The 27,176-nt window shown below is 41.0% G+C and overlaps 1 protein-coding gene across 8 annotated transcripts in view; it reads right to left on the reverse strand.

Annotated features, from left to right (window-relative positions):
* Window positions 1-67: 67 nt before the first annotated feature.
* Window positions 68-27,176, reverse strand: part of LOC147253792 (adenylate cyclase type 3-like) — a 79,643-nt gene continuing 52,534 nt past the window's right edge. Inside the window, exons 16-22 of one of the 8 annotated variants that reach the window (XM_086219089.1) lie at window positions 23,118-23,276; window positions 22,702-22,845; window positions 21,984-22,097; window positions 10,136-10,249; window positions 9,006-9,132; window positions 8,518-8,642; window positions 68-5,623 (exon numbers count right to left, since the gene is read on the reverse strand). In XM_086219089.1, the coding sequence (XP_086075215.1) occupies window positions 5,444-5,623; window positions 8,518-8,642; window positions 9,006-9,132; window positions 10,136-10,249; window positions 21,984-22,097; window positions 22,702-22,845; window positions 23,118-23,276 (963 nt within the window). In that variant the 3' untranslated portion in view covers window positions 68-5,443. Of the gene's footprint in view, window positions 5,624-8,517; window positions 8,643-9,000; window positions 9,133-10,135; window positions 10,250-21,983; window positions 22,098-22,701; window positions 22,849-23,117; window positions 23,277-27,176 lie in introns of those variants that run through there. The other 7 variants (XM_086219088.1, XM_086219087.1, XM_086219090.1 and 4 more) reach the window with 7 other exon arrangements.

Raw genomic sequence — 27,176 nt, forward strand, 5'->3', positions numbered from 1 at the left:
TGTGTAGGTTCTCATTCATCCAGGTCATCATAGATCGAAGCGAAGTAAAATCTGGTCAACTGGACGTAAGTCGTCCAGTTGACCAGATTTTACTTCGCTTCGATTTAATTAAAAAGCCTTTATTATTTTTTGGTTTTGCCATATCTGTCGTTCTCGCCCTATGTTCTAACAGCAAACAATGCCTGCCTTCATTGTTCACTGTCCTGCCAGCCCAACGGCCAATGAGCACCTCTCCGTTTTCATAACTGTTGAGCCAAGTGCTCTTTCTTTTATTATTATTTTTTCTTTAATATAATCTAAGGTCTGTTTTTCATCAGGCCAAAGTCAGACTACCATAACACAGCACTTGCATGTCAGGATATCCACCTCGGCTGACTTGCTGCCAAAAGATTTGTGCATCTCCTAGTTAACGCATATTTAAATCCTCCTCATATTCTATTTTTCTCTGGGCAGCACAGTTTGACAGTCCTTTCAAGTTTATAACAGACAGTGTTTACTTTTACTCCTAAATGCATAAAGCACTTTGTTCTGTGTTGGAGCTGTGCCATCCTTCGTGACCAACTTTATTGAATTGCTTCATCTTGTGCTAAACAATGGAGAGGTGCAGAGGAGCAGCTATGAGCAGACAGTAGACGGAAGCTGCATAGCTCACAATTAAGAGGGCCATTTACAAAAACAGCATTGCTAATTTGCAGATGGCAGGAGGGTGCCGATATATAACTTAATAATAGTAATTATTGCGGGCAGAAGGTGGGTGGATAATTTGTATGTGTATGCAGATTTGGGTGACATACTTAATATGACATATGTGTATTGAATGTAAACTCCTCTTAGGAACTTCTCAGTTCAATGTGACCTTTACCTGAGAATGTTCTTGAATAAGGAAACCCACTCAGTGATTGGTCTTTGCCTCCACTGACACCCAGCATCCCATTTTTGGAACAGAAAAATCTTGTGAATCAGCCCCAAGACTGACACTTAAGATTCCTTAAGAGTTCTTGGCCCTACACTTGGCTTACAATGGGACAGAGATTCTCAATAACTAACTTTTTAATGAAGATTTTTTTGTATTCTCATGTCAATTCTGAGTATTCCTATGAGTAATTCTGAAAAGCTTCCTGCATAACGGCTCTGGCTACAATGCAGGAAAAACTTCCAAATTAATAACACATTCATTCAAGATGTGCAAAATCAGAAATCATTATCCAGGCACATTTCATGTTAACACCAAGTGGGAATTGGATTGATTCAAATCTTGTGCAATTGACAATACATTACGTTTAAATGTGTAAAAAACATTTAGTTGCTGCTGACATCTTACATCATTCTTTCACATCATTTTAATTTAATTTTAATAAAAATCTTAAAAGGAAAATCACTTATCATTACAACTTGCACCCTTTTAGTTTAATTGCTGTAAATGTCATGGTGACATCACTGACATCAGCAATTACTGTATCAGGAATTCTATTGACAAGGCAACACTTCATGTAACAGGTCAAGCTCTCAGACTGTGACCTAAAATGTCCCTTTTAGCAAAGGACAACTGTAAGCACACAATTACATTAAGTACAAGATGGAAGACGGTCTGTAACATGTGATGCTGTTTACCTTCATGGGCTTTCCTAGGAAGGATAGAACATCCCAAAAATTTAAATCCTGTCATTATCCTCATGCCAACAGAAGGTGGGGTTTAGGTTTTTTTAGTCAACAAAACCCTGCTGGAGTTTTCCAGGAAAATATTTTGTAGTAATATCCCAAAAATACTGAAGAGAATGGTGATCAATTTTCAAACATAACAAAATCATAAAATATCATATATAATAATAATATAGTATAATATTCATTGCCTTCACCTGTCCCTGACATCTAACAGCCTGGCCATCCTTTTTTTTTTTATTCATAACCTGGTTACCTCCTAGAGGATTACTGTAACTCCTTTCTCTTACGTCTCCCTCTCACTGTCACTCCATAAACTTCAACTGGTAAAAAAAAAAAAAAAAATCTTCACCAGAAGCATCTCCATTAATTATTCCCCTGCGGTTCTTCAGCAGCTTCACTGGCTCCCAGTAAAATATCACACTGACTATAAGACATTGATGCTCATCTTTATGGCCATTCATAATCTCACTCCATAGCTCTGTGAAATCTTGCACTTCAACACACCCACCCACACTCAGGTCTTTCTCTTCCATCTATCTCAATGTTCTACCTACCAGCCTGACTGTAATAGGGCTGGGGCTTTCAACTACTCTGACCTTGATCTGCCTTTTGACCTACAACCAGACATCCGTAATGTCACCTCACTCCACTTTCAAAGTTTGTCTTAAAACTCATTTGCTTAAACTGGTATATTTTACTTAATCACCAATCCATCCATACATTGTTTTATCTGAAGATTTGTCTCAAATTTTTTTTTATCTTTTTTTTTTTTTGCCTTTTTTTTTCAAAAATTCTGCCTTGTAAGGTGACCTTGACAGGTTTGAAAGACACCTATAAACAAAAAGTATTATTGACTGCCCTGGAAATTTGTTATGATTCTTGATTGTAGCACTGTTGGCACTATATTAGTGATGTCACTGTTCCTAGACCCCACCTCCTAAATTGGTGAGTACATCACTTGAACTGGTCAGAAGGGTAGAAATAACACTGGTTCATAATTTACTGGAATTATCCTTAGAAAACAATCATATGAAAAGACATCTCATGCATTTAGAGATACAAAAATATCATTCTTCTTACTCAGTGATAACAGACACTTCCACTTCTCCAATCCAATACCATCCCCCGGTCCCTCTACCAAAACAAATACCGAGACACTCACAGTGATATCTTTCATCATCAACTCAGACACTTCCAGAGACCAGTAGAGCTAGGATACTTTAATGAGCAAAAAAAGACAGCAAAGTACCAATGTATCAGACTTATTCCCAGTTAAGAAGGGTAAAAGGTAAATTACTATATAGTGCTCTTCTAGTCTACCAACGAATGAAAGTGATTTACAACACATACACTCATTCACACATATTCATGCATTGCTAGCAGAGGGAGCAATGCAAGGTACCAACTTTCAAGAACATTAACACCCATACACCAATGGCAAAGGCATCAGGAGCAAGAAGCGGTTGATCAAGGACACTTATACACAGTCTCTTAAGGAGGCAGCAATGGAACCTCTCGATAACTAGACAGCCACCTGAAACATTCCACCCCCTCCACTGAATGGAGGAGAACAAATGCTTTATCTGTAAAACAGTGCCCTATGAGCAATACACATTCTCAAACACAAGCCAGAAAAAGACATAAAGTAACAGAGCTGTCTGTGCTTTCATTATCTGGGGTCTCATTTATAAAACATTGCGTAAGATTCATACTACAAGAGTACATATGCAAAACTCCAAAAATGGTATAAGTAAAAAAAATAAATAAATAAAATTAAATAAATAAATGTAAATATATACTGTATATATATATTACACATAACTGTGCCTACAAACTCTGCAAGCCATTTCCCTTTAATAATACAGTCTACCTGCAAATATGCGCACACATTGCGGGCCACACATACCATCCTTGACACACCGCCATTCAGTCAATGTAAAGCTGCTCATGAATGGTGAATGACTAACTCTAGCTGGGTAATCAGTAGTTACTCACAGTGAATTAAAGAAACAAATGCCAGGAAAAGCAAGAAATGTGGATCAAAAGTCATTACACGAGTGCCACTGCAGTATCTATATGTTTCCATCATTTAGACTGGTGGCTTCACACCATAACAACATGATGCCATCTATCAGTGCCATTTCATTATCATTTAATCATGACAGATGATAGGTGAGGACAATGTAAAATCACATCATTGTGAACTTGAATGTGCAGTGATTATAGACTTCTAATGAGGATGTGGATTGTAATAATTGTTAGACAATTCTCGCTGGCTCTGTTTAGAGACCTTGCTAGTGTAGTGCTCCATATGTAAGAGATGAGGATGACAAAGATGAGGTGATAGGAGTGTGTGCGCCACTGCATTGTCTCTGGGTGTCTGACAGTTATTTTCAATGCAACTATTTTACACACCAAAAGCCACAGAAAAAAGGAAAATGGTAACAACTGATTTCACAGCATTAGATGATACAATAACACCCAGTTCTCTTGTACCTTAATGTGATCTTTGATTCAAACAACACAGTTATATAATCCAGTGCTTTCCTTCATTCTAGTGGTAGAGAATGTGACGCAGAAAAAGCACTGATGAAATATTGACACCAATAGACCAGACTTTTCTTAGGCTATAATTTAATATTATCAACATATCATTTCAATATTGAATGTGTTCCTGGAACAACCATGGTTTACTACAAGTGCATGTAGTTTACATTAAAAACAGAACTGCTAGTTTGGATGGTAATGATAACTAGTTAAAATTTGACATGAGGTGGAATTAAGCGAGAGAGAAGTGTCTTTACAGAATATGATGTTAATATACCAGTGCAGCATACCAGTGCACACATTCTCTAATCAAAATTGATTACATAAATCATAGCCATTGAGTGGAAGGTGGTGTACACCAGTTTCTGTCACAATTGTAGTATACAAAAACTTTATAAATGAGACCCCTGGCCTGTTATTGGTCCGCATCAAAATCCGTTTTGTTGATCTGGATTCAATCCATTGGTTTTCATGCATGAAGTGAATTTGGAAATTTGGACTGATTTAAGCTGACTGTACCAACCACAAAGTATCACTGTGTACAGGAGATGGCAAAAAGGTATATGTTTTGGCATTCTTGTCTAAGGGGTGTTAGAAGGAAAAAGACAACGTCAGTCGTGAGGTTTAAATCAGTTTCAAAAAGTTGTCCTACAGCTGAGATGTTGAGTTAATTTTTATTTGAATAACTCAAATAAAACTTTTCCATAATTCATGTTTCTGTAGAATGAATTAATGTGCCTGTAATATTTGTCAGGTTTTACTTAGTTGAGTCTCTTACTTGTATAGTGTCAATGTATTTTTGTATCTATGTCTGTTTAAATTATTACATTCATACATATATATTATGACACAGATCAAAATCCATATTTAAATCTCTAACATCCCCCTTATTTTCTATTCTCTTCAGATAGCTAAATGAAATGATGACTTCCAAAACTCAAGTTGAACATGACATTCAAACTTAAATACTTCTGATGTGAATTTTAGGCAATGGTTCCTACTAACAGAAAAGGCCTTTTCAGCAGTGAGCGGCCTGTTCAAATAGGTGTGGTTGAGGTGTAACAGGAGTAGTTTATTTGACATATCAACATTCTGGTTTGAGTGACAGTGCAACTTAAGTAATTCCACTAAGGATGCTTGCAGATGACTTTTCATTCTAAAATCTCTTTCCCCTACCACTCTCAACATATATAATACATCAACTTTGATTACTAGTTTTGAGTGGTTTTGGTCCTTAACTGTCGACAACCTGGTGTGGCAGAGTAACAGAGGAGCCATTGATAAATGAGCCTTGTTTATCTCTTCCCTTGAGAAAAAAAGTAAGCAGCTCCCCTTTTCCCTTGACAAAAATGGGTCCCCGCCTCACAAAGCGGAAACCGTAGTCCTTTAGGATGTTGTAGCAGTCCTCCACCACCTGTGGGCAACACACACATGAAAAAAATAACTACAGCAGCACCCAGGAGCCTTTGGGAATTGAGTATCATGTTACATGTAAAAAAAATTTTAAAAAGTAAAAGTATAGATGTAATCTGTTCATTTGGTCATTTAATATGAAACAAACATTCCCGATCACAATGAAATTAACTACACTCATACATAGATCCTTACTGGATTAGCAGACAGGTTAAAAAAGGGGGCAGAAAACATTAGAAAGTGTAAGTTAAATCAAGGCCAAAAGTGAACAATATAGGATGAATTTTAGATAAGACAAGACCTTAAACACATTCTCAGTCACTTCAACACATTTTACACATTTTACACTGTGATAAACTTGTGTTGCAAAATTGTAAACACTGGCAGGAAAATGTGAACACAATTCCAACACAGCTATCATCTTTTTCACAAAGCAACTCAAAATTGAACTCATTTGTTTCTAACAATGTGATCAGACTGATTGGGCAGGAGATGGATGGAGATGTGCAATTTAACTGTATTTCATGGAGGGATAGAGGTACAGAAACCATAAATGATATATGGAATAAAAATAAATGTATCTCTTGGAGCGATCTGCAAAATAAATCTAGGTTGGCTTATGAAGAAATTTTCAGATATATGTAACTTAAAAGTTTAATTCAGTTTTTCGATTTACATACATTTGAACAGCAGAGCAAATTACAGGAAATTATATATGATTCAGAAACAAATAAAAAATTAACAGGAAAATCTACAAAATTTTACAAGAATCACATCAGGTAGACACTCTGCTGCAATCTAGAATACACCTGTGGAACCAAGACCTAAAGAGAAATGATTTTAATTTAAGATGAAGGGATAGTTGGAACTTAACAAGAGATTTTACTGCCAAATAAAATTTACATTTAATTAATTCAAAATAATATGCAGAACTTATTGCAATAGAGATAAAGTTAATTAACATGAAAAAAACATGTAAGGGAATTGTCTTAAATGTGGAACTACAGATTCCTTAATTCATGGGTTTTGGAAATTTAGTAAAATACACAAGATTTGGTTAGATATAGAAAATTGGCTGACAGATGTGTAGGGGCAAAATTTTATTTTAATTCATCACCTTTTCTATTTCAAGATACGTTACATGATACTGTTTGGTATCCATATCGATGGATTATAATTTTTTTTTATCAATTACATTGAAGAAACTGTCTCAAACAGTGGAAATCTACATATGCTCCATTGTTAAACTGGAAAAAAGAGATGGGTTACTGTTTGAACATAGAAAAGGCAATAGCCACTGAAAAGAAAAAAATCAATTCAATTTGAAGTTGTATGGGGAAAGGTGTTACAAACCTTGAATATGTAAAAGGAAAAGAAAAGATGACATTTATAAAGAAACTTGGTTGGGGATTATTGTCTGTAATTTTTGGTTTGTATGTTAAAGATGCTGCCTATCTACTCATTTTGAGTTATATGATGAACATACGTTTGTTCATTTTTGACTATTCTATTGGAGTTAATCAGATATGAATATGTTGGGGTTGAGCGAGTCTGTTGGTGGGGTGGTGTAAATATGTGTTATTGTGGATTGTGTTGGTTTTTGGGGGGGGGGTTTGGTTTGATTTGTTTGTTTTTATTTATTTATAAATGTTTGTGTTGTGTTGTTTCTTTTGCTTGTACTCATTAAGAGAATGGGTCCTTTATTTGTGGATGTGCAAATGTCTATTAGGGAAAAAAAACAAATGAGATCGGAAGGAGAACCCTTTTCTCCCAAAGACACAAAGCACTCATTGTTTCCGTGGTCTGTCAAAATAATGAAATCTAACCCCGTGAAATCGAGCAGAATGATTGAAGACAATACTTTGATGAATCAACAGTGTGTCTCTGTCAACTTATAGACCATGTACAGTATATACAGTACCCTTTGAGCGCAACTCGACAAGAGTCAAAGATCTGAGATATCAGTATGTGCAAGTAAGTGTAACCTACACACACAGGCCTACTGTCCTATAAGCATAGAAATGTACTGGAAGCATCTACAAAAACCTATTCATGGGAAATTTGCCATGGAATCTCGTTAAAACACTATACAAAAAGGTAAAAAGTAGTTTAGTACAGTAAGTGATACAGAAAGACTTTTGCAATAGTGCATTTACAGTATATGCACTCAAGATTTATGTACATTAAAATATAGTTTACAGAACTGTAAAAGTTGAAACTGCTAGCCTACAGCAGCTACTGTTACTGTAGGCTACAGTAACAATAAATAATGGATTATGGACGCTTCACCAGTGTGCTGACATTTTTTTTTTTACCCCATTAAATGTTAGGAAGACAGAGCCAGGGTCCAGCTGGGTCAACCTGAAGTTGGTTACTGTATTCTGATGTACAAAGTTACCAACTTTTATCAAAACAAATACAAATAACAACACAAGGTTATAAATAAACTAATAGAATTCAAACTTCTGGCCTCAAGGGGTTGGTAATTTGGATAGTGATAATGGTATACTTAGTTTCCAGGATCTGTGTTACATATATCCATGATGTGACTAGTTCATCTTTCTTTTTTTGCTCGGAAATATGATGAGCAGTTCAATCAAGTGAGTGCATGTGCTGCTGTGGGCTAAACTAAGCCAAGACATTTTGATGGATGGAGAACCACTGAAGAGGGACTTTGACCCAATGATGTTGGAAATGTCTCGCTGTTCAAGATTTCGGGACCCAACCCAAACACCCATATTCATCTGAACCGAGACCATGCCTTTTACTATGACTAAGTTAATGTCTGGATTACCCTGACCAAGGATAAACCTGGATAAAATTATAATTTAATCCGAAACATTAGGTTCTACCAACTAATTTAGCCTGCAGTAGTAGAAATGCTTACTGTCATACCTGAATGTTTCCCATCACCCCAGTGGACTCCATGCGACTTGCCACATTCACAGTATTTCCCCAGATGTCATAGTGGGGTTTGCGGGCACCGATAACTCCTGCTAACACGCCACCCTTATTCAGACCTGTTAGAGAGCATTAACAAATGTGATTTAAGCAGTGTTACAAGAGGCTGTGCTTTTTTCCAAAGCCATTGTCCCTGTAGTCACAACCACTTTCTGTACAACTTTGTTCAGACACAGGTAGAACTGACAAACTTGGTGAGTATTGCAAGGCACAGCGCAAAACATCAAGCCATAACCCCTTTTTAAGGGATATCTGTGCTACATAATAATATAAGACCCTTTGGCCACCCTTTTCTGTATTAACTGAAACAGCCTGTAATAACTTAGCCTCCTCCATAAAACTGTTTGGACCTTTAACATTTGTTTTCACAAGCTCAGAATTATGACAGCACAATCAAAAACTTGCGAAAAGTAAGGACATACCAATGCGTAGCATGAAGTTGTTGAATGACTGGTAGTTGATGTTCATGAGTGTGACCTTCATAGCCAGGGCAAAGTCTGCCAGGTCTGCCAGGTGCTGCCAGCGCTCTCTGTCTGACTGCTCCTCCTTCTGACAAACACCAAACAGTTCAAACCAAACTTATAACTACCCATGAATGCTAAAAAAAAATCTCATTTTAACACAATGGAGATGGTCATTTATGAGGTTTCTAATGCTACATCATCGGTATTCCATCCATCCATTCAATCAGTCCCCAGTCCTTATTTGCCTGTCTTTGGACTGTGGGAGGAAGCCAGAGTACCCAAAGAGAACAGGGAGAACATGCAAACTCCACACAGAAAGATCCCGTGGCCAAGCTGGGACTCAAACCGGGAACCTTCTTGCTGTGAAGCGCCAGTGCTAACCACTGCACCACCGTGCCACCCCATCATTAGTATTATCACATTCAACCAATATTTAATCCCCTGATGAAGATAGTGATAATGATGCAGACTTAATCTCTCATTGGTTCAGAGTGCATATTAACAGATACACTACAGACTGGGTGAAATAAAAGCTCCCTTCCCACTGGCGTTAAAAACTTTAACTACAGCTACCATCTGGCATTTACGTGCGATTGGCATGGATTTAATTGGCATTTTGTCCTGTGTCAAATGACTGCAGTTGATATGGGTTTTTACTGGCTATGAACAGCATTAATGTGAACATACAACATGAGTGATTTGCCTATTTCAAGCATCTCTAGTCATGGACCCACACCAAGCAGTTGAGGTCTTCTATCAGCAATATGCACAGAAGCAATGAAGGCTTGTTGTCCATTAAAAATTCAACATGCTTGCCTTCAAGCAGCTATCTAACATGTTTGTCCACTGCTGCATTTGAAAGACAGATTAAAGCAAAAGACTACAACAAAAACACCATCACTATCTTCCTTGCTGGTTTTAGTACAGTGACCAGTGAGTGTATACAAGTCCAAGATTATACATTTAGGGGCTTTTCATTTCTTATTGGCATGGTTATAGCAATTGAACATGATGCACTAGAACAAAGCAAAACAAAGGCACTCCTGCTCTATTGAATAAAGGAAATGGGTATAACTGTCTATGCTGACCTTCATGCAGGTGTAGCCATTGCTGGCATCTGGAGTGACACCTGATGCTGCCATGTAGGTACTTCCGATGGTCTTAATTTTTGTGATGCAACGAAATTGAGGCTCATCCAGCAGCTGTATTGAAAAAGATCAAATACTGAAGTTAAACTCCAGCCATATGAAAAATAATGCACTTTTGGTCAAGTAAATACAAATAACAGCAGATGTCTGGAAGTCAGGATAAATAATGTATTTTAAACCACAACTTAATTAAATCAGTTCTTATTAGGGAAATTACATGTACATAAAAACAGAACAGTTAATAAATTTGTTTTTGTTGTTGTTAAGAGTTGGACAGAAAATTGTGAGCACCAGCTGTTCAGTAAACAGAAGCTGGAAGTAGATATAGCATGCTAGCAATCTTAACTCGCTAGGAATGCTTGCCAGCTATTATGACACAAAGAAAAAAGATTGTAGCATGAAAATAAATTTCATAGAGTTTAATTTTTCCATGGTTCTGCTTTCAAAGAATGGGCATCATCATGTATTGACTGCTTACTGTCAAAGTTCCCAGCCAGCTGAGCCCTCCTCCACCTGTTTCCCATTCCCCAAATGAGCACACCTGCAGGTACTAAACCCTAGCCTTTCACGCTGTTCTCCACCAGATTGTCGAGTTATCTAACGCTTCTTGCACTCCAGAAACCTGCATTTTCAAATCCTGCCTGTTTTCCAGCCTCTCCACCTGCCTGCCTGCTCTGCCTGCCTCCCCGCCCGCCTGTTCTGCCTGCCTGCCGGCCCTGTGTAAACCCCTTCCTGTCTGCCTGGTGTCCCTGTTCCCGTGTCTTTGGATTTCCCTGTAGCCACCTAAACCTGAACCTCGGCCTTGCTCCTGTATGCTGAGCTCTAACCTCATCTCTACCCCACAGATAGGGCCAGGATGGCTTTTGTCATCTCCCACCTGTCTGGAAGAGTGGAAGCCTGGGCCACTTCCGAATGGAGTCAGGGCTCAGAGATTAGCTGCTCCTTCCCAGCCTTTCCAGTGGCACTTCAGGCCAACATCAACTACCTGGAAGGGTAGTTGATGTTTTCCAGACCTGTCCTGGAAACGAGCAGGCTCACCAGTAGCCAGGGGAATACTGACAAGCCAGACCAGAGAAACCACCTCTTCCCCAACCTGAACTCTATTTCATGTCTGCCTGTACCTGCCACCTGGACCCCAGATGGTGGTTGCTAACTAACACTCCTGCGGTGTTTCAAAACCTGATCAATGATGTGCTCTGAGACTTTGTGAGTCATTTTGTTTTTGTGTATCTGTTTTTTCTGGCTCTCGGAAGGAACACATCAACATGTTTGCATGGTCCTCCGAGGTTACTGGAGAATTCCCTGTTTGTAAAGCCAAGAAATACAAGTTCTATGCCTCGGTCACCTTTCTGGGATTCATCGTGGGCACGGGTAAGGTGGAAGCAGTGGTCAATTGGCACACTCCAGCCAGCCGCCAACAGCTGCAGTGCTTTCTGGTGTGGCAAATATTATAGTTGATTCATCTGTTGATACATCTCTGTGGCAGCTCCACTTACAGCCAAGACCTTGGTGAAGGTTCCATTCCAGTGGACTTCAGAGGCTTCTGAGGCCTTCGAGACCCTGAACAATAGGTTCACCTCTGCCCCTGTTCTTCAGGTACAAGACGGTGGTGGAGGTGGATACTTCAAGCATCAGGGTAGGGGCCATCCTGTCCCAGAGGGCCGCCATGAACCAGAAACTCCACCCATGCACCTTTTCCTCCCAGTGCCTATCACCAGCTGAGAGGAACCATGATGTGGGTAACCAATAGCTCTTAGTCATCAAACTGGCCTAAAAGGGGTGGCATCACCAGCTGGAGGAGACTGCAGAGTCCTTCCTGATGTGGACAGATCAGCGGAAACTAGAGTACCTTCAATCTGCCATGCAACTCAGTGCCAGACAAGCCAGATGAGTCCTCTTCTTTGCCCTTCACTTTTTCTCTCTCTTAAAGACCCAGGTCCAAGCCAGACACACTTTCTTGCATATGCCTGGAGGGAAAGGAGGACCCTGCACTGGAGCCTGAGCCCATCCTACCAGCCATTCACCTGCAGGCTTCCCTGGTCTGGAAAGTGGAGGAGAGGGATGCATCAGAATGTCAACTTTGTGCATGCCTGAACAACAAAGTGTTCATTCCTACCACTCTCAAGAAGGATGTGGTTCTATGGGGACACTCTTCCAAGCTTACCTGCCACCCTGGTAAGCACAGAACAAGCGAAATCATGGAGTGATGGTACTGATGGCACTCTTTGAGAAAGGATGTCCAGGAGTTTTTGGAACCAGTGTTAGACCTCCCGCCAGTCTCCTCCACCTCATTGCCCCTGATTTTAAATCTCCGTTGACTTTATGACTAGATTTCCCACGTCAGATGGGGAAATAACGTGTCCCTCGGCCCTGGCAATGTCAGCGAGCATGGAAACGGGCCTCCCCATGTTGAGAAAGCAGTACAAAGTGTCCGCTAACCAAAGACGCTCCGGGGCACCCAAGTATAGAGTGGGACGTTGAGTATGGCTGTCTAGCCACAACCTACCCCTGAAAGGTGACAAGAAGAACCTGAGTCCATGTTGCATTTGTCCTTTCCCAAGACAACAGATCATTAATCCTGTGGCAGTGAGACTCCATCTGCCCCTGTCCCTGAAGGTTCATCCGACATCCCAAATGTAAGGGGTTAAACCTCATGTGGAGAGTCCTCTGGTGCCTGCTATTCCTCGACCACTGCCTCCCCACATGATCGAAGAAGAAGGCCTGGTCCATACTGTACGCCACCTGCTGCAGTCCTGCCATTGGGGATAAGGTGTCCAGTACCTCATAGACTGAAAGGGTAATGGGCCAGAGGAAAGGTTGTGGTTGCCCACGTGGCAGATCCGAGATCTGCCACGTGCACCCCAATTACCTGGGAGTCAACTCCCTGCAGGAGACCCAAACAGCTCAGGGATGGAGACCTCCTCGGGTGGTCGCTGAGGTTGATGGGCAGCAGTCACTGATGACAGACCACTAAACTTTGTATTGGGTGTTGATTGAAATGCAAGGAGATATGACATCATCCAGTCAACCACTGCTGTACACATGCACAGTGTCCCCAAACTGAAGTCCTACACTGAATACTTCTCAAAATAAAGCAAGAGCATTGAGATCATTAAGAGCAAGCAGCTTCTGCACTTGATTGAAACTGCCAGCACAAACATTGTGCATGATGATAATAATTATATATTTTTTAATATATTTTCGATATTAAAAATTTGTGGCGAATCTCAAATGGCTACAGAGGTGCAATAGATAAATAGAACAATTATAAAACTATGAAGGTAATATCAAAATTCAATTAAACAAATATACATAGAGGCAATATAATAAGAAATACAAACATCATAATAAAAGGGTTGAGAACAGTCCCACTGCAAAAGAAGAAAGAAAAAAATGAGTAGATACGTAAGTGTGCGTCTAGCAGTCTATTAACAGTTGGTCTTGTTAAAAAGGAAAGGGTTGCTGGCCTTTTTCAAAACAGTGGTGTCCTCATGTGACCAGGGAGATCAGTTTGGGAATGTTGTTGAGATGACAGAGGAGGCTTTGCACAGATGTTTGATGTTGGCATTGAAGCCCTGAGTATGATGCCCAGATTAGTGACCTCTGGGGCAACTGATTTTCTGGACAGTCGTGAATTTTATGTGTGAACTCTTGACCTGATGTGGGGTATTGACCAAGAGGGCCTCAGTTTTGGAGTTGTTGAGTTAAAGGAAGTTGCATGATATGTAAGCTTTTATCCCCTCAAGGCAGGTGGACATTGATGATAAAGTTTTAAAAGGAGTAGGTCTGGATTTATAAGTAGAACTGTGTAGCATCAGCATAGTGATAGAAAGAAATGCCATACCACTCAGAGACGATGTAGAAGGTGAACAGAAAAGGACTAAGAACTGACCCTTTTGGGACAAGACAATTGATGAATTCCCCAGAGAGATGTACTCCACACTTTCAGACAGATAGAACTGAAACAGTCTAGTGCAGAGCCAATGAAACTGTGTTGGCAGTTGAGAAGGATGAAATAGTGGACAGTTGCTCTGAGGTTTAGGAGAACCATAAGAGAGGATAAGCCAGCGTCAGCCACTATTAGCAGATCATTTGTAACCCTAAGCAGGGCTGTTAAAAGTCCTGTGGGTTAAGTGAGAGTCTGACTGAAACGCTTTATAAATGTTGAGCTTAAAATTGTCCTAGAGGTGAACAGCAACCCCTTAGACTGGCATTGAAAGTTAATAACTGGTCAGTTCTTTGTGAGAGCTTATGGGCTCAGCATTTACTCAGTTTTAGAGCATATGGGACATGAGTGATTTATAGCTTGGGTGACTGAATTTTTCGTGCGATTTGTTTACATGTAAATTCTGTGTAGAGAGGCAATTAGACACAGATTTGCATGTATACTTGCTGGGCAGCGTGAATGATGCGCATTGCGAATTTTGGGTATTTGCGTTTATATGCAAGTTGAAAATATTCAACTTGCACGACAAATTTATTGACATTGTGTTAAGAGAGCCTATCATTGTTGGTTCCCCCTGAGATCAGTGAAGTCATGTCAACGGTCCTGGTGCCTGTAGTTGGTGTCCATCCATGATATCCTGGCACCGATCCTTGCCAACAGGTCATCTAACTGGGCCCTTGTCAGCCTGAAGGACTGCTGGAAATGGCTGTCGTCCAGGTGGAGTTCCTGGAAAAGGTGGTGAATTCACCCGGCTGTGTGCGCCTCCGGATTGTGTCATGGATCCAGATACAGCGGCATTTGGTTTTCTGTCGTATCTGGGACTTCTACTACAGATACAAGCCAGCAATATTGTAATGTCAGCCATGTTTGATGATGGAAAGAAACGGTGAAAATAATTTCTCCTCACAGGGGAAAAAAGTTCACGCGAATGATGCAAATAAAAACAAATAATCCAATAAAGCAACGCTATAATTCTTGTTGTATTTGGGATGAATACGCCTTAAGAACTATCCTGTGCTGTTCTGAACTATACTATTTGCCAGAATGTGACAAATGGGTCTGAGGGACAGGTGGAGGGTTTTGTCTAGGGCAGGCAATCCATGACTCCAGAGCTGCATGCAGCTCTTTTGCCTACATGCAATAACACCTTTGCCTTCCACAAAATCTACATGGAGATATATGAAAACATTTTTTAACATTATCATTTAGATCCAGAGGGATTCCTGCATTTCCTAAACAGAAAAAAACACACCCTAACCCACACAGAATTAAAAAAAGTTTTAAAAAATTAATTCAACTAAAATATGCATCACAGCCTGCGTCTCAGGTCTGGTGCCCTCTCCTCTGCAGGTGGCTAGCTAATTGTGAGTCTCCTGCAGTCTCCCCAGCTATGCTAACCATGTATTCCAATTTTTAAAAAAATAAATTACAGAGGAAAAACAGAGAATTTAATAAGGCATGGATAGATTTGTTTGCTTACACAGCCAGTGTTACTGACTTACTGGTATGTCTAATCTGCAGTAGAAATTTGCAAACAACAAAAAAGGCAACATTGAAAGACATTTCCAAAACAAACACACAGAGAAGTATCTGGCTAGGGAGGTGTTGTGTACTAGCCCCTTTTCCTTCCTCACACTTCACAGGACATCTGGAGTACCCCCCCCCCCCGACCACTTAGTTTGGAAAGAGGAGCAGAACATTTCCCTCTTTGTCTTTTTAATGGTAATTAACCTTTACATGAAACAAGAACTTCTACTCCTCCTTTTTCCTTCAAAGACTCCAGTGATCCACTCTCACTCATCCTGTCCCCGGAACTTGCAACTCCAGTCAGGAGTGCTAGGCAAAAGGGGGTTCCTCATCTCTCTGCGACCTCTACCCCCACAGGGTGTAACAAATGTTTGCCTTGCGGAAGACACCCAAGATCATGGACTAAGGATGCATTGTCTGGTCATGTGAAGATGCACCCTCTTTCTTGGGATGTATGGGTGCTTAAACATTCCAGCTTCCAACTGCTAACATCAATTAGAATGTTCATGTGATTGAAAGGTTCTGTGTCACTGTTAAATGAAGTGCAAGAGTATGAATCTATCAACATCTATAGATGAAACCTGGACTCCATATATTAAGTTATGCTACCTTGTTACTGAAGTCTGTCACAGAATTCCTCGTTTAACTTCAATCACACACACACACACACACACACACACACACACACACACACACACACACACACACACACACACACACACACACGCACCCAAATCCACTCACATAGTCATGTATCTATCACGAACACCTATGTGTATGAATATGATGCCAAGAATATTGCTTTCTCGGTTACTGTAATAACGCTGAGCAATCTTATTCTAGATGATCTATCTGTGTGATACATGATTGCTCTTTGTTAAACCAGTATAATACGGTAATATCTGATAAGTATTGAGGACCGCGAAGAGTGCTGATTGGCCAGTGGCCCCACGCAGGTCAAAGGTCACTCCCCCGACGCAGACCAGTCCCACTATAATAGTCGCAACACCATTCACCATTCTTGCTTCTTCTTCTGTTTTTCTTTCACTCCTTCTGTTCATGGTTCTTGCTTTTTTTTTGAGCAGCCGCTTCGCCTACTTCTTTTTATGACCATCCACCTCGTGGGTTTTGGACAAATTCTTTTTTCTCCTTCAATAATTCCGCTAATAGCAAGGTTTTGTGTGCGGAGTCAAAAGTGCTTCTTTTTCATCTAAGTTCATGAAGGCATCGTTCCATGTAACACCTACATTATTGATTTTTCAAATTTTTGTAATTTGTCGTCAATCGCAGCTTACAGTCACAATACTATTGACCTCCCATGAGCCTCGCATCTCCACCCTGACCAGTGGACAGAAGTGACTTTGAGCCTGAGAAGAGCATCGCGTTGAACCAGCCAGAAGCCTGAGACCAGATGGTAGCGAACCAACGTATTTCCCTTCCCCATCCAACGAATCCTAGCGGAAGCCACAGTCGTCGAGGTGGAGGCTTTGGAGGCCGTCATCCCAACAGCTCGTTGGAGAGGTATCGAACATCGATGGGAGCAATCCAGCTGAGAACATAAGCCGGTTCCACTGGTTTTCGTGGTGTCGCAATAACAAAGATCAGTGCTGCATCTATTCAGGCCTCGATCTCTCTCACTCACTGCTAAGTCCACTAGACTCCTTAGAGTCTGCTCAACCTCCATTCAGTAGTTTTCTTTTGTTTGTAGGTCACTAATCGTTCAAACCACACACCTTTTTACCTGCTACCTTTGCCACCCACTTGAATCTCAGATAAATCTTGTAATTCATGTCTGATACTCAACATGTGCCTTAATTGCTTTGCTGGGATTGTTACTCTGTCTTACGTGTTTTCTTATTTGTATTAAATCGTCTTAAAATTCCAAGAAGTGTTCCAACTCATTTATATATTTGTATGCAAGCCACTGACCCGCAAAGAACTCATTGATAAACTATCACCTGAGATTAATTGTTTCTCTTTGGACAAAACTAAATTACAATGAGTGGTGCCCAGAGTAACAACCGTGTAAAACATCCTAAAGATATGCCATCATCATCAGCTTATCGAGTCACTACAGAGGAGAGAAAGAGATTGATTTCAGAACTGCTGTGGAAAGCTATGCAGAGCAAGCGCACCTTAAAGAAGTGGATCAAGCCTCCAAACTCCACTACAGCTGCAATTATAACAACAAAAAACTTTGAGTAAAAATGGAAGAATGCATTTACCATGTTTATTTTAACTGAAAGGAACAAGTTTTCCAATGAATGAAACAATAGGCAACTGCAAAAATGGCAACTTCAAGTACATAATAAAAATTTATAGACCACTGCATAGTAGACAAATGTGAAAATGTTGCTGAAACTTTAGGTATATTAATGTCTCATATAATTTGTGGCATCAGATAGATTTTTCTGCTAAGGAGGGGTGCAAAATGGCTCTTTTGATAGTAAAGGTTGCTGACCCTTGGTCTGGTGGATGCTTCCCTCAACTTCTTTCTGTGTCAAAACAGTGAGCCTGGAGGCTGTGAAATTCCATAAACCTGGGCAATGTGAAATTGCGAAACTTTTGAGTTGTCACCACACTATGTGGTCATGGTAGGCCTGTGAATTTTGACAATTTACCACAAAACTGTTATAGCTCCTCCACACAAGCTTCGCTCTCTTTCAAACTTCATGTTGGATACACTGAGGACATCTAGAGGTCAATATTGGCATTCAGCTCCTCCTGGTTTCAACAGGAAATAACAAATTGTACTCTGTGATGTCCTGCACTTACCCTGTTGACTTTATTCCTCTCAAATTTTGTCAGGCACACCCTGAAACTTTACTGACTAGCCCAAGTGAGAAGTGACATTCCATTTAATGGTTACATGGCGGCAAGCAGTGAATGTTTATATTTTGCTATTACACGTGAAAATGTTATAACTTGACTCCACACTTTCAAATGTCATAGGTTTGATACATGTCCTGTCCTAAAGACATCTCCATGTCAATATTAATTCTTCATAGTGTTATAGCACCATTTAATGGCAAACCCAATTGACGTATTTACAGATTACATTTAACACTTCACTCATTGACCTTATCCAACTCAAAGTTGGCCAGAAAATACTTCAGAACTTTAGAGGAATGTTGGTTAAGACTATGAGGATGTGAGACTATAGTGAGATGAAAAATGATTTTCTTGCCATGACACATGCAACTGTTGTAACCTGACTCCACATGATCAAATTGTCATGACACTTTGCACAGACATCATGCCTGCCTAAATGTTACATATTTTTTAGGTATCATGCAAAGATTTGCCAAAATTCTTTAGTGGCACCCCCTACAAAATTAAAATAATTCTTCCCAAAAGTGTGTTTCATCTGCATGCACGGAACCTGGTACACATGTTTAAGGCTTATAAAAAAAATAAAAAAAAAACATTGGTTCCATGACATCAACTCAACAAGAAGTTTGCCATTTCAAATTAAGTCTGTAATTTCCCCCCATTTTTTGGCATTTCCAGGGATCATACTTTTATCAAATTTCTCCTAGGGTCATACTCCCATACTTTTCAACTTCAAAAAAATCTATCCTGGATCCCTTGGGGATATGAACTTGCAAAGCTTTTTAGGCTGTGTGACCATGATGTGGTCTTGGCAGGCCAGCAAATTTGGATCATTCACTATGAAAGTTGAAACTGTTATAACTCCTTTCCACGTGGACAGATGTTTCAAACTTCACATTTGATAAACATCCAGCCCTGGAGACATCTATAGGTCACTACTGATGCTTAGTCATAGTGCCACTATGCTGTCCTCATTTGCATGTACATCAGGATAATATACAGTTAGTGTGTTTTCTCTTGTGCCATCTGGGAAATGCAAGAAGTCAGCGTTGCTCCAATTAAAGGACACATTGGTCAAAACCATTCCCTAAAATCCAACAACAACATTGTGTCATGACCTTCTTGCACTATCATACAGCAACACATCAAGAGCCACCCTGTGTGGGTGCGAGGGTCAGTTTACAGCTATGTGCCGCTTTCAACTGTACTATTATTATCATTTTTTATTGCAATCTCTTGCTGCCATTTCTGTATATTATCAACTGTTATGGGTATATTGGTTTGTACGCAAGTTTATCTGTGTCTTTGTGTCTTCAGTTTTTGTCATGTTCATGTACGTTGCCCACTTTATGTTTATGCACTTGCACAATTGAAAAAAAAAAAATCTTGTATGGGTGTTTTGTGAGGCTATTCCAGCCTCTCTATCCCACTCATACACTCAGACTTACTGTAGATAAACACGCCCCTCCCCCCTCTCACACAGCTAATTCACACATTCCTCATGCAAATCAGGCTACTGACTGGCCGGCATAAGTGAAGAGAAGTAAAGAACAGCATGCCTATTATTTATTGTTTGTACATGAACGCGCATCTGGAACAACTGGATCAGTCACTCATAGCTCCATGTCTGGGTCCACTCCTGCAAAAAACTGCTCGATGTCTTCACAGTCGACCGCAGGCTCCTCGTCAGAGTGTCCGAGGCGAACAACTGAAGCACTATTTAAGCCTCTTGCTCTGCCTAAAATCACTTACTGGCCATCCTTTCCGTCACTCTCTCGCTTCCACCGGCATCTACTACTCCAGCGCTGCTTTACGCAGCCAAGCTAACTTCACGCACGGCGAGTGCGCAATCGCCGTGTTGTTGCCTACCAAACTTGATACTTTCAAACAAGGTACCGTGTTTTTCATCTGTTTCTTGGCAAAAAGAATATCTACTTCCTATTAGGAAAAAATCTCACAGGCAGGCATAAGAGTCATGCAAATGATGCATGGTCCGTTATGTAAACTGGGGGCTGGTTGGGGTTTCAGCGCTGTAGCTCAACAACCCAGGCACCAATTGGCTCATGTGTGATTTATTTGTGTTCAGCAGTGCCTCACATGACCAAACAAGTCATGTTGCATGGACTAAATCAATAACGACAACTTTATGCAACCTGGTAGGGAAAACTAGCAGTGATGCTTTGAATACCGTGTAATGCTATTACTCAGGTAAAACATGGATTATGCTGGAAATACAGAATGCTGGGGGAAATCCTTTAAGATCCCACATTTATGGACACTTACGGACTAACCAAAAGCAGCTTGTTTTAAAATTTGGTCTATGACGACGTCGGGAGTACGAAGTTGGTATGTAGGTATTTTCCTTCGCATGCTGTCTGCCTAGCAACATTTGAACTCAGCTCCGCTGCAAATAACTTTATTTGTTGTGATTGGGTGCTACTTAATTGTTAGACCACCAGGTACAACAAGGTATAACATGACCAGATATGTTGTTGTATGCCATTGAAATCCATCGAATACCGACATTGGTATCGGTACACTGCGGCTTAAGGGGTTAGACATCCCAGCGTAGAGTATGCTCATTCTGTACCCCATTTTCTGCCCTTTTTACAGAGCTTTTAAGTGTTCAGTTCTGTGTCATATCAGTACATCATATGTGTCATCTCAAAACCTATGTCATGGCTCATATCTGACTATAGACCCTTAATCCCAACACTTTAGCACGATGCCATCAAATTTAGCACAGTACTCAATGACAGCAACAGCAATATTAGATTAGTAATCTAATATTGTATGGATAATCATACAAATAAGCAGCCCCCCCCCCCCCCACACACACACACACACAGATAATATTTGCTAAAGAAAACAAAAATAATCCAGGCGTTTTTTTCAACAGTGGTACCAACTGTAATCCCCCTGGGAGAAAACAAAAATGTATAATCAATGATATTTTCATAATACTTATTTCAGGTGCATACACTAATAAAGAGAAAATGATTATGCTGCAGTGAGGGTTTTGACAGGAGTTAGGAAGAGAGAACACATCTCTCCCACTTTAGCTTCTCTCCACTGATTTAGAATTGACTTCAAAACTCTTTTACTGACTAACCTCTTAATGATAAAGCTCCATCCTATCTGAAAGAACTAATTATTCCTTACTGTCCAATCAGAGCACTCCGCTCCCAGAATGCAGGTCTGTTAGTGACTCCTAGTATCTCTAAAAACAGACTGGGAGGTAGAGCCTTCAGTTACTGGGCTCCTTTACTGTGGAACCAGCTCTCTCCATGGGTCAGAGAGGCAGAAACACAAACTACATTTAAGTCGAGGCTTAAGACCTTCCTCTATGACAGAGCTTCTAGTCAGGGCTAATTCAGGTAGCTCTGAACCATTTTATAGCTATGCTGCTATAGGATTAGACTGCTGGTTCCATGGAGCCCTCTCCTTTCTGCACATTTTTGCACTGTCATTATCATTACCTACTTTGTAGTTAGGCCTTGGTGTCTCGCAGTCTCTCTGTGTTTCCACTGCGCTCCCCTCCCATGAACCAGTCTGCCATCCAGTCCTCCCATCAAGCTGGCTCGCTCTCCCTGCCCCCTGCCTATCAGAAGCCCATATTTTGTATTATAAACTGTTTTCTTGTCTGTAACAACATCTATTGCACGTCTGTCCATCCTGGATGAGGGATCCCTCCTCTGTTGCTCACCCTGAGGTTTCTCAGATTTTTCCCTGTTAAAAGGGTTTTCTATAATGTTTTTCCTCAGTGTGAGGGTCTAAGGGCAGAGGATGTTGTTATGATGCCGTGTCAAGCCCTTTGAGACAAACTGTTTGTAAAAAAAGGCTATACAAATAAAATTGCCTTGTTTTGCCTTGCCATTACTTAATTTACCCCATGTCAAAATGGAAGTTAAATTGTTCATGTCAGTTTAAACAGATATTGAACACATAAAATTAAAAGCTGTTATTTCATACGTTAGCCATTATCTACACATGTTTAATAATCAGCTGATCATAATCAGTTTTCTGCTTTTTGGTGCTCTAAACATCAGTACACTGCCCGGAAAAATTGATAAACATCTATGTCAGAGGTTTTTACAGTATGACCCCCATCCCCACCCCCCACCCAAATTGGGACAAGCTGCATGAAGGAACATGTGAGTTGTAAACAAAGCAGACAAGAATAATGGGCGATTCAGCTTACACTGTCAAAGTCCGAGATGATCTCGTTGAGGAACCGTAAGCATTCAATGCCTCCATTATTGATGCTCTCCTCTGTGTAGAAGTCAGAGAAGTTGGGGATTGAGGCAAACATGACTCCGATCTCATCATAGGACTGGCTGTACAACTCCTTGGACATGGCAGATTAACAAGTGAGTGATACATCCTTTGGCAACTCATAAACTGATCCTCAATGCTGACGAAATACTAATACTGGAGTGTGGTTTTATAAAATACAGATGGAATAAGAATACTGCATATTGCCTGCTGGGTTTGTCATATATTTCATTCAAAACACAAATAAATAATATTACTTTTTATGAATTAATAGTGCTGAAACAATTCTTGAATACAGTGAAGTCAGAACTGATCAGGGTAGATTTTGTTTAAGGATCTTACCTCGTCTCTTTTCTTAGAACCCAAAAAATGTCTGGCAACATGTTCAGGAAGCATGTTGGTCACCAATGCTTCATTCCAACGCCTCATCTCATACACCTTCTCCTTCTGCTCATGGACCTCAATCTTCCACAGGAACAGAGTGCGGGCAAGCTTCTCCACCTTTAGGAAACAACAGCTAATTTTGTGAGAACTGAACCTATTAAGATCTTGCCAATTCATCTGTTTGTTGGAGGGGTTATGCCTGTGCTTTGAAGTAACTCTCTTCTTCTTGTGTTCGGTGTACCTCCACTAGGCCTGGGCGATATATTGATTTTATCGATTAATTCGAGTTTTTTGTTGGGGACGACTTAATAAATAAAAACTTTGATTTTTTTTTTATTCCTCTTGCTATGGCGCACCTTTTGTCCCCCAGGAGCTTCTATAGATTATCCCCTCACCCCTCCCCCTTGTTTCCTGCGCACGCATAGCAGCAACAATGGCTAACGAGAGCGAGAACTTTGTTTCTAAGAAAGGAGTAGTATCGTCGGTATCGGGTTTGCGGCGACAGACGTTGAACATGTGACTGTATGCTGCAAAGTTAGTCTGAAGCCCATTGCAACAAAAGGCAGCAGCAAAACAAACTCATTTCAGCATCTAAAGCAGAGGCATCCAGCCGAGTGGGAGAAATGCCACTGTTTGCGAGGGGAACAAGATCGCTATAATTGACAAATTCCCACTAAAAAACAGTTTACTGTGGTGAAATCATTTACTCACGGGAAAAAAATCGGAAAAAATCGAAAATCAAATTATTTGTGAAAAAAATCTAAGATTTTATTTTTAGTCCATATCGCCCAGGCCTAATCTCCACTGCTGCTTCTCATGGTACTTTTAGGAGTTGCGGTAGGACCCAAGAGCAGTACAAAACACCAATAATGCAATGCAGCAAGTTTTAATTCAAGGGCAATATAATTTACAAACAGTAGCAAGACATGCGCAGATTCCCAGTGAAGGGAAAGTTAAGTTCACTGTTCTGCCAGATGCCAGACATTTATTATCCTACTCAACCAACAGGGCAGGCTGGTTGAAGGGTCAAAATGAGGAGAGCTGTTTTCATTGGACCCTCAGCCAGAATATCCTCCCCAGGGGCAACTCTAAGGGAGAGGGCGTGGAATGAAGTGCCAGAACCCCTTGAAGGAGCAGAGGAATTGGAAGGCTGATCAGGGTGACAAAGATGAAAATTGGGGATGACGTCCAGGTCGAGGATGTGGCAGGCAGGGGCCCATGACCTGCCCTCAGGACTGGAGCCCCCCCAGTTGCCTAAGTCCTGGACGCCCCTCCCACGCTGATGAGACCAGACTAGGTGCAGAACGAAGTAGGCCAGACCGCTTCAATAAGACAAGAAAGAGGAGGAGTCATTGGTGAACACAGGGCTCCCATGGACTGGTTTTATCACACTGGAATGGAGCGAGCCTGGTGGCAGAGCTGTTGAGGAAGCAGCGCAGAGCCGTTTCCATCTCCAGTCTGTTGGACTGGGGCTGATGCCCAGAGGAAAAGCTGGCAGTGGCTCCCATCAGGCTGCAGAATTCTCTCTAGAAGACTGAAGCAAACTAGGGAACCTGGTCAGACACCACATCTACAGGAAGGCCATGCAGACGGCACAAGGAGAATGACTGTGTTGCTATTAGAGGAAAGGAGGCCTATGACAAAGTCTGAAGAGATGTGGGACCAGGGTCTTTTTTACATGGGCAGGGGCAACAGGAGTCCTGCAGGTGCCTGATGGGAGATCTTGTGTTGGTTGCAGATGGAGAAGCCTTGATAAAGTCACAAGTGTAGTCCTCCAAGGTTGGCCACCAGAAATGCTGGAGGAGAAAATCTTGTGTGCGTTGAAAACTGGGGTATCAGGTGAACTTGGAGGACTGGGCCCACTGCAAAACATCCAACATCAGCATGATCCTCACCCTTCTGAAATGCTGGGACAGGGTATAAGGCTTCCATTGCGAGATCCTGGATGGCAGGAGAGGGTGAAGTGGAACCTTGGTGAAGAAGAGGGACCAGCAGGCTTTGCAGGAGTTAAGTCACTTGGCAGTGTGGGGGACTCAAGGTTCTCATGGTCAGTCAAAATTAAGAATGGCTTCTTGCTGCCTTCCAACCAATTTCGCCCATGACATGTCTGTCAAGGGTGTAGTATCTGACAGTTCTTAGGTGAGGTCAGGGGTTGGTATCTAAGGAAGATGCTATGTGCAGCTGGGTTGTGTTATGTATGGTCAGCGAGGACACTTTCAAAGGGATATTTTATGACATGTCTACGTTAACATACCATGAAGGGATGGATACGATGGTATACAGTCGGGCCTCTTACAGCATAGCAGCCAGAGGTCAAAATCCTGTCACAACAATCTCTTAATGGATGCTCTAGAGCAGTGACACTGTGCTTTCTGCAATAAACCTTTTTATATGCAACTAAGACTGTAGTCAGCGGCAGTTTTTTCATCATCTTCACATCATAACCATCTATGAGACATCAAGGGTTCGAGCAGGAACCGGATAGGACAGAGGAGTCCGCTCAAGCCCCAATAGCTGAAACAAGCCCCATCAATGTTATGACTGCACCAGAGTCTAGAGAGAGAGAGAATGTCTAGGGACCACCAAGAAGGAGCAAGTTGTAGGTCTCTCTCGATGAGGTGACATTATTGAAGTTGGGCTCACTAGTATCCCCCTCATATGCCTGCAGCGGCTTTAGACATCATTGCTTCATGCTGTTGCAGGACACTCAATCTGTTCAAGTCAGCTCAGAGGTGACAGAATGTGTCCAAAATTGGCCAGATTTTATTGTCAGGGGTTTGGATAGGACTGAAGAGTAGCACAAAACACCAATAATGCAATGCAGCGAGTTTTGATTGAAAGTCAATATAATTTACAGACAGCAGCAAATTCTGAAGCAGAACTGGAAATGGGGTCTTTGAGCAGACAGGAGAATAGTGGAGCCAGAACAAGCGAGAGGAAGCAGGCAGAAGTGTCAGCAGGGGCTGGCAATGGGTTGGACACCACGGTAAGAAAACTGAACTCTCACACAGTGAGTGACACATGAGCAGGTGGATTCTTACAGGGAGACCAGAGCGATAATGCCAGGATGCCACAGGCAGATGAGAAGGCGGTTAGATTAATGGGGCTGAGACAAGGAGATGAGATCAAAGGCAAGCAGAGTCGAAACAGGTAGATCCAAACAAATCGTGCTTGAAAGTTGTACATGCTACAATGACAATCTGGCAATGAGTGAAAGGAGGCGCACTGCTTAAATACAAGGTGGTTAATGAGCCGCAGATTGAGGGAAACACGGTCAGGGCGTTGTCATTGATTAGACCAGAGATGAGTGAGCCTGGGCAGAGTGTGACAGGTACCGCAACCTGTCTGCCATCAGCAAAGCCCTGTTCATTCCTTTGGATTTGCTCTTATTATATCTATTTTTGAACGATAAACCAGATACGACCCTTTCCTTGTGTCTTGCATTTGGGTTGCAAATTTGTATACAAAACTGAACATTATCCCAAAAAACTTAACATCTTTCAATGCCTCAAATTTTGCATCACACATAAATATACAGCACCAAGACACATTGCAACATATGGTGTGTGTTTATATACAGTATTTCATTTTTGGTTATTTTTACTGTGAGGTCAGATATGTTGTATTCCTTTGTTGAGTATGAGCTGAAATTATTGTTTTAGTGTGTGTTCAATTTATTGTCCTTTACTTTTCCTGGGGGTAGAATATAAGATAGTTCCTCAGATAACAGGTTTGGCTGTCTTATTAAGTATAGAAAGGGAAATTTCTGCAGTCTTCAATTCCATTAAGGAGGTCTACGCTAGAGAGAGGAAAATTGTTTAAATGATAATGTTGGGAACAAGCTACTTAACTGCTGCAGTCTACATGGAGGGGATGGCTCTTTTTATGCATTAAGCCAAAACTGAAGGGTACATGGTCTGAGACTATGATGAGATTAACATTCAGATCAGATTAATATGAATTTGGAATAAACTGCTACTTAGTTACTCAGTACTAGTGGATTCTGGAGAAACATGA

The sequence above is a fragment of the Aulostomus chinensis genome, chromosome 11, assembly GCF_037954235.1.
Source record: "Aulostomus chinensis isolate RoL2024-O1b breed Wild chromosome 11, RoL_Achi_v1.0, whole genome shotgun sequence".
Lineage (NCBI taxonomy): Eukaryota > Metazoa > Chordata > Actinopteri > Syngnathiformes > Aulostomidae > Aulostomus > Aulostomus chinensis.